General features: G+C 37.8%; 1 protein-coding gene across 1 annotated transcript in view; it reads left to right on the top strand.

Moving 5' to 3' along the window:
- The window catches only part of LOC107585432 (centromere protein T-like), an 8208-nt gene extending 2333 nt beyond the window's left edge, over positions 1-5875 (top strand). The window contains exons 2-12 of the mRNA XM_016272450.1: positions 803-890; positions 961-1103; positions 1244-1343; positions 2208-2356; positions 2429-2790; positions 3111-3360; positions 3497-3823; positions 4308-4407; positions 4487-4633; positions 4742-4846; positions 5523-5875. Of these exons, the coding sequence (XP_016127936.1) occupies positions 803-890; positions 961-1103; positions 1244-1343; positions 2208-2356; positions 2429-2790; positions 3111-3360; positions 3497-3823; positions 4308-4407; positions 4487-4633; positions 4742-4846; positions 5523-5652 (1901 nt within the window). The 3' untranslated portion in view covers positions 5653-5875. The remainder of the gene's footprint in view (positions 1-802; positions 891-960; positions 1104-1243; positions 1344-2207; positions 2357-2428; positions 2791-3110; positions 3361-3496; positions 3824-4307; positions 4408-4486; positions 4634-4741; positions 4847-5522) is intronic.
- Positions 5876-7474: the final 1599 nt, after the last annotated feature.

Raw genomic sequence — 7474 nt, 5'->3', positions numbered from 1 at the left:
TTTTTGATATATATATATATATATATGCGTGTGTATTAATGTATAAATGCAGAGCACTAATTCCGAGTATGGGACACCATACTTGGCCACATGTCGCTTCGATAATACTTATACACAGTACACACATATATAGCATGTAAACATTATTTTTTATTTTGAATCGGTTAATCTTTTTGCAGCCCTAGTTAGTTGCCAAAATTTCAAATTTTTATTTATAATAAAAATATAATTATTTGTAATATATTAATATAATATTTTAATTCTTATAATAATTATAGCTTTTTCCCCCCGTTTTATTTGAATTAATAGTTTGTGTTTTAAGTTTATTTGCAGTATTTAGGTGACTCAGTCTATCATATTATTAAAATTTTTTTATAATTGAGTTTTTTTAAATAAATTTTTTAAGTATTAATGACTAACATAATTATTGACAATTATCTGTACTTAGGGGCTGTGCAATTAATCGAATGCAATTGTCATGCACATCTCGTCAGTAAAGCCGGTACTGTGATTAGTAGTAAATCTCCATCATGTGCTTTCAGATGGAGCAGCATTTAATGCACAGAGCCGTAGTTCACTGACAAGCTACGCAATATCGCGTTCATTGTAGTAATGCGTATTATAACCAATATAGGCATAACTAATCGCTAAATAATCAGATTTAATTAGCCATATTCTTCAAAAACTTTTTTTTATAAAATATTACATTTGCTTCTCCAGCCCAAGCATTTGCACAGATAGTCGTCAAAAAATTTAAAGCAGAAAATCCCTGTTTTTAATGATTCTCCCATGTGTGTTTCAGAGACTGAAGCGTCGCTGCTGATGTCGGGTCAGCCTGCACTTCAAGAATCCGAGCCGAATCCAGCCGAGTCCAGTGCTGGAGAGAGAACGTCAGTACCTCTTTAATCACATATGCTTGTAATCCTCCTCATGTTGTGTTCATGTGTCTGTTTTCCTCAGTGAAGGTCTGTCTGGAGTAGAGCTGTCTGACCTGACTCTGAACACTGAACCCCTGACGCATGTGGTCAGAGGACTGAGCCGCAAGAAACCGCAGCACGCCTTCAGTGTGTCAGCGTTCGAGGAACAGTTCAATCAACTGCCAGGTGCTTCACCTGTTATACTCATGTTATATTTGTTAGCAAGATTGAACTGGTGTTTTGCATATGTTTTGGTATATCGACACATAATTTGTCACATGTTCAAAGTTACTTAGTATCATCTAACACCTTTTCTATATTCTCAGACAACACGGAGGACACCTCGCATGTCTTTCATAAAGGTGATGTCTCTCAGGCGAAAGGAGATGCTTCTCAAGATTTAGATTTGTCTTCTGGCTCAAAAAGGTAAATGCTTTGTCCATGATATCTCGGTAGACTGGCCAAGTCACTAAAACTTACATTAGAAAGTTAATATAATTACTAGCTTGTTGTTAAATTTATTAGGAACTGCAATATAATACATAGTAGGGCGGCACGATAATGGTTAAACTGATAATCACAGTTATTTTGCTCAGAAATTATCAATAAGCATGATTATTATCATTTTTTAACAATTATTTTTGGATTTCATTAGAATTATTGCACTTTCATATAAAACGTCAACTCTTGTGGTTTATTGGACTTTGTTTAGGATCTAGATATACTTATCATATAAATACACACACACACACTTTACATTGAAAACCAGTACAACAAGAACGTTCTCTCAAAAGCTAAACTAACAAAATTCGTAATATTGATTCCCATGTTTCCAAATTATGTTAAAACAACAGCGCAAGTGCATTTATTCAGCAGTCGCAATTGCAAACAATATATTTGTGGTTCATGTTTGGATTTGTTACAGTTCAGGTTTTCTCGCAGATTTAGTCGCGGCAAACAGCCATATGAAAGAAAACAGACTAGCTGTATTAAACTTTCTTTTGAAAAAAAAGATTGCAGTGGAGATCGCTAAACTCCAACTTAAACGTTTGCAGGTGTTTTTAGATGATCAGTGCTTGATTTGCACATTGTTGCCAGGTTGGGAAGATAAAAACATTTGGCTACGTGTATCCATTTAGGAAAAAGCTTGCAGACTGTTTTGCTTAAATAATGAAGAAAAGTAGAAATAATGATCACGATTAAAATATGATTTATCGTACTGTAAGAAAGATGTAAGGGACATGCATGATTGAGGTGTTTTCAGTATGATTCAGGTTTATTTTCTGTCAGTGGGCTGAACCTGACCTTGAAGACCCCATTTGTAGAGAAGCGCATTGAGAGGGCGGGGCTTCAGAGGAAGGTGTCCAATCGGAGGCTGCAGTCTGTGGATGCATTTGATGAGGCCGTTCAGAGATGCCTGGAGCAGGGTCCTAACCAAGGTTTATATAAATTAAAAATTTTTGCATCCATCCTAATTTGTCTGCATCTAAAATGGTTTCTCTCTCCTTTAGAGCACTCTGTATTTCAGGATGGAAAAACTCTAGAAGATTCTTCCTGGCAGAAGTTCACTCTCGGCCTCAGTGATGTCACAGAGCTTTATGTCCAGTCTAAAAAAGATGACACAATGGGACCTTCTGCAGAGTACGAGAGAGAACATGAGCCCGAGAGAGCCAGTGATATTCCTGACTCCGAATCTTTAATTCAAGAAGAAAAAGATCATGAGATGGAATCACAGGATGAGGAAGAGGTGGTGCCTTCATCCCAAGATGATGTGTATGTGAGTGCAGAAGATGATATTGTACTTGCTCCAACGCAGGCGATGACAGAATCACTTCCTGAATCTCATGACGCGGAGCTACAAGATCGAGAATTTGTGGAGGAAGTTGAGATTGGGAACGTTGTGGAAATTGAGTACGAGAACGTTGTGGAAACTGAGGATCAGGAAGTTTTGGAAATTGAGAATGACAGCATTGAGGAAGTCGAAGATGAGAACGCTGAGAAAGTCGAAGATGAGAACGCTGAGAAAGTCGAAGATGAGAACGCTGAGAAAGTCGAAGATGAGAACGCTGAGAAAGTCGAAGATGAGAACGCTGTGAGAAAGTCGAAGATGAGAACGCTGAGAAAGTCGAAGATGAGAACGCTGAGAAAGTCGAAGATGAGAACGCTGAGAAAGTCGAAGATGAGAACGCTGAGAAAGTCGAAGATGAGAACGCTGAGGAAGTCGAGGATGAGAGCGCTGAGGAAGTCGAGGATGAGAGCGCTGAGGAAGTCGAGGATGAGGAGGTTGTTGAAGCTGAACATGAAAATATTGACACCTCACAGTATCTAGAGCGAATAACTCGTAGAGCTCACCGCTCAGAGGGAGGAGGTGCTGTCTTGGGAATTCCAGGCACCACGAGAGTCACAAAGAGTTTTGGAGCTGGATTGAACCCCAGAGAGAAAGGTGAGGACAATGAGACTGCCTGAAGTGACAAAATCACAAAGTTCTCCAGTTATCAGTTATCACCAGTGATAACTGAAATTAATTGCTTATTCAGTTTGTTTGTGGGCCAGTAAAAACCTCATGTGTTTCTGTTCAGATCTTTTGGATTTTGTTGATGAGGGCAGAGAGAGTTTACAGGACATTCTAGATGAAGAAAGAGAACCACTGAGCAGCCCTGAGTTTCCTCAGCTCCACCCTGCAGCAGAGCTCAGCACACCAGAGCAGAGGTCACAGCAACATGAGGCTAGTCTGGCTGAAGAAGATGTGCCAGAGCTTGCAGAAGATGATGACGCCCAAGAAGAACCGAACCAATCAGAGGAGGAGGAGCTGATGGACTCTGAACCAGCCAATCACAGCCCTGAATTTCCACAGGACGTGGAAGAAGAGGAGGAAGAGGACGATGATGATGATGCTCTTAGTGCAGGTGACTCCCACTTTCACATCCAGTTCATCTTGGTAAATCAGTGTGTTTGAGTCATTTTAATAAACTGGTTTAAGAACGTCCAGTTATACATAGTAAATCAGTTAATTTGATTGAATCGTTTAATGGACGAGTTCACCCAATTCTTTTTAGCAAGCCAGTTCATTTGAGTGAATCATTTCAATAAACTGGTTCAGTAACATTTTAGCAAAACTAATTTATTTGAATTAATAATTTTAATAAACTAGTTCAAAAACCAATACGTTAAAAATGTGCACAAATTCCCATATCTTTGTACTAAAATTCTCAAATTCTGCATTATCATAAATGTATTGTTACAATGTTTGCGTGAATCATTTGTGAGTGAGTTATACCCAATTATTAAAAATAACCATTTTAAAAGAATGATTACTTGCGAATCAGATATAACTAGGATAACTTGCATTTACTTTAGCTTTGTTTTTTTTTGTTTTTTTTTTCATTTTAGAATTGTCCGTGAAAACTCCTGTGTTTGTAAGACAGAAAAGAGTTTTCGCAAGTCGTACTGCGCAGACTACGCCAACTGTCCTTAAAGAAGTGAACGCTGGGTAATTTACCAACAACATTCTTCTTCCTGATGTCCATTTTACAGTCTCCTAATGCAAATCTAAAACCCATTTATCTCAGTCCTGCCCCTCAGGTTGCCAAACGAGCCCCCAGACAGAAGCGTCAGACGGGGGTCAATGTTCTTCCCAAGAGTTACGTCATGAGCGTGTTCAAGCACTTCGCCAAGACCAAGGTGGCCAGTGACGTCTACCCTGCCATTAATGAAATGTAAGCCCTCGGGGAACAGTTATTTACCCTATTGCAGCATGAATATTTGAAGTTACATCTCCTCCATTGGTTGTGTGCTTTTAAAAAAAAATTTTTTATTCCTCTTAGTCTTAAGAAGTACTTTGAGCGGCTAGCAGACGATCTGGAAGCATATGCTACTCATGCCAAACGTAAAACTATTGAGGTTGAAGATTTTGAGCTCCTCATGAGAAGGTAAATATTAAAAGGAATAGTTCAATTTACCCACCCTTAGGCCATCCAAGATGTTGCAGATGAGTTTTTGTTCATCAGAACAGATTTGGAGAAATGTAGCATTACAACACTTGCTCACCAATGGATCCTCTTCAGTGAATGGGTGCCGTCAGAATGAGAGTCCAAACAGCTGATAAAAACATCACAATAATCCACACCACTCCAGTCCATCAATTAACATCTTGTGAAGTGAAAAGATGCGTGTTTGTAAGAAACTAATCCATCATTAGGAAGCTTTTAAGGTTAAATGGTCACTTCAAAATATGAGTCTATAATATCAAAATCCACCAACATACTTGTTTAGAACTGTTTTGGACTGCTTTCGCTTGTTAACAGTGCTTAATTGGTGCACATGTCTCTCCTGATTCAGACGATGAGTTTTTCACTGGAGAAAAAGTATGGATGGACTGTTTTTGCTTCAAGATGTTAATTGATTAACTGGAGTCATGTGGGTTCTTTGTGGATTATTGTGATGTTTTTATCAGCTGTTTGGACTCTCATTCTGATGGCACCCATTCACTGCGGGGTCATTCACTATTCCTTTAAGATGTATCGAGTTGAATGGCTTGTTTTTGTATACTTTTGCAAATTTGTCTGTTTATCATGTTTCAGTACTTGTTTCTCATATTTTTCTTAGGCAGGGCTTTGTGACAGCCACCACGCCTGTGAATATACTGATAGAGAAATATCTTCCAATGGAGTATCGGAAACTTCTTATCCCGGTGGCCACTAGCGGAAACAAAGTCATCCCAAATCAAAGAAGGTGAACATGCAGATGTGACGTCCTCCTTAAACACTGCAGGTGGCTCTGCATATCTGCATGTGTTTTTGTAAATATGTTCAAAACAATAAATGCCTTGATTTGTAAATAAGGATTTGTGTAATATAAATCTGCTATTTGTTTTATGCAGCACAATTAAAAATATGCTTTCAGTTCTTTGTATTTTTTAGCCATTTATGTATTTTTTTTCCCCAAAACAAACATTAAAAACCACAAAAAATTCAAATTGAAGTCCCTGTCTTATTGTGCGTGATTCATCTGCACACAATATTCCAAAGACAATGTGCTTTTCATAAGCTTTCCTCAAAATAATTAGCCTCAGAAATGTTTATCCCATGGAAAAATATAAACCACAAATATCAGCTTTCTAATTCTTAGCTGGAAATTATCTGAAATATGCTGGTTTGGAATAGAATACTAGAGTATGCAGTATATACTATATACTAATTTATTCAGTCTATACTGTATACTTCCAAGATAATAAAAGTTGTATGATTTTAAATTAAAACATCAATAAATATTTGATAAATATTTTTTGCAGTGCAAAATTAATGCAATAGTAAATATTTCTGTATTGATTAGACAATATTTTGAATAACAATAATAAAAAATAAATATAGAAAAAATAATAATAATAAATCTAGAAATGTGTTTGCATGATGTGTCCACTAGGTAGCAGTCACACTCCATCACAGATGAGTTTAAAAGGCGTCAAAGTGGTGTCTAACAGGCGATTGAGTTATACACCAGTATTGTTCATTATAAAAATGGATATTGCCAATCTTGGATGCTGATTGGTCAGTACAACATTTAAAAATGCACATCATTGTATTCTCTATACTGTATATTATATACATAGTATAGACTATATCACTAACCTTAGCTTACTTATCATGATTAGATCTTGTGGAAGGTTTAAACTTCATGCATTTGCTTAATTTTTTTTAATAAGTGACTATTTTTAAAAGCAATAAGGACATAATATTTTGTGAATGCCTGAAGTAAGCAAATTTAAATTTGCCATCTTGTTTTACTCTTAATTTACTCATACATGCTCATTTCCAGTATAAAGCCAAATCTTGACCTCTTATTCATAGCTGCTTGTACTTTATTGCTTAAATAAGCACTTTAATGTGATGCAATGATGTATAGAAGAGTTTAGGTGAAAGTAATTAATGCACCATTTCTTATTCTTTTCCTCCAGCTTTTTTCCCTTCGCTAATGACCGAAGCAGACGTGTGTGTGTGTGTAAGTGCGAGAGAGAGAGAGATAGTTTTACAAGGCCAAGTCTGTTTTTGAGATTTGCAGCTCCATACAGACACTGGTTTTCTGTTCCTTTCGAAAACTCTTTCAATAACTCTTGTCTTTATTTAGTGTCAGACTGGATTTAGATCCAAATCTTTCTATTCCAGATCCGGCTCATGTTTCACACCGTTTTCATTGTGTTGTCGCTATAGATCGAGTCGGCTATCCAGATATTGGGTCCCTGTGGCCCTCTGGGGCCCCAACCTCCTCCTCCTCTTCTCCTCCTGCATGCAGTGACCCTTCCACATTCTCCACAGTATGAGTCAGCAGTGCAGCGGCTCCAGCAAACTCCATCTATCATGTCGAGTTTCATTACAATGTAGCACTTAAACCAAACATTGCTCGAAAACGAACCTCTGACAAGCCAATCTGTTCTCTGTCTCCTTCATAAAACCACAAACGTGGGTCACACAGTGCCGCAGCAGCCAGAACGCTCACGTCATCTCCCAGCGCATGACTCACCGGGTGAGAAATGATCCTCGATGTGGCTGAATCTGAGCGAA

This window comes from Sinocyclocheilus grahami, unplaced genomic scaffold (genome assembly GCF_001515645.1).
Source record: "Sinocyclocheilus grahami isolate Dianchi unplaced genomic scaffold, SAMN03320097.WGS_v1.1 scaffold70.1, whole genome shotgun sequence".
NCBI lineage: Eukaryota > Metazoa > Chordata > Actinopteri > Cypriniformes > Cyprinidae > Sinocyclocheilus > Sinocyclocheilus grahami.
This window is presented reverse-complemented; position numbering and strand designations above follow the sequence as displayed.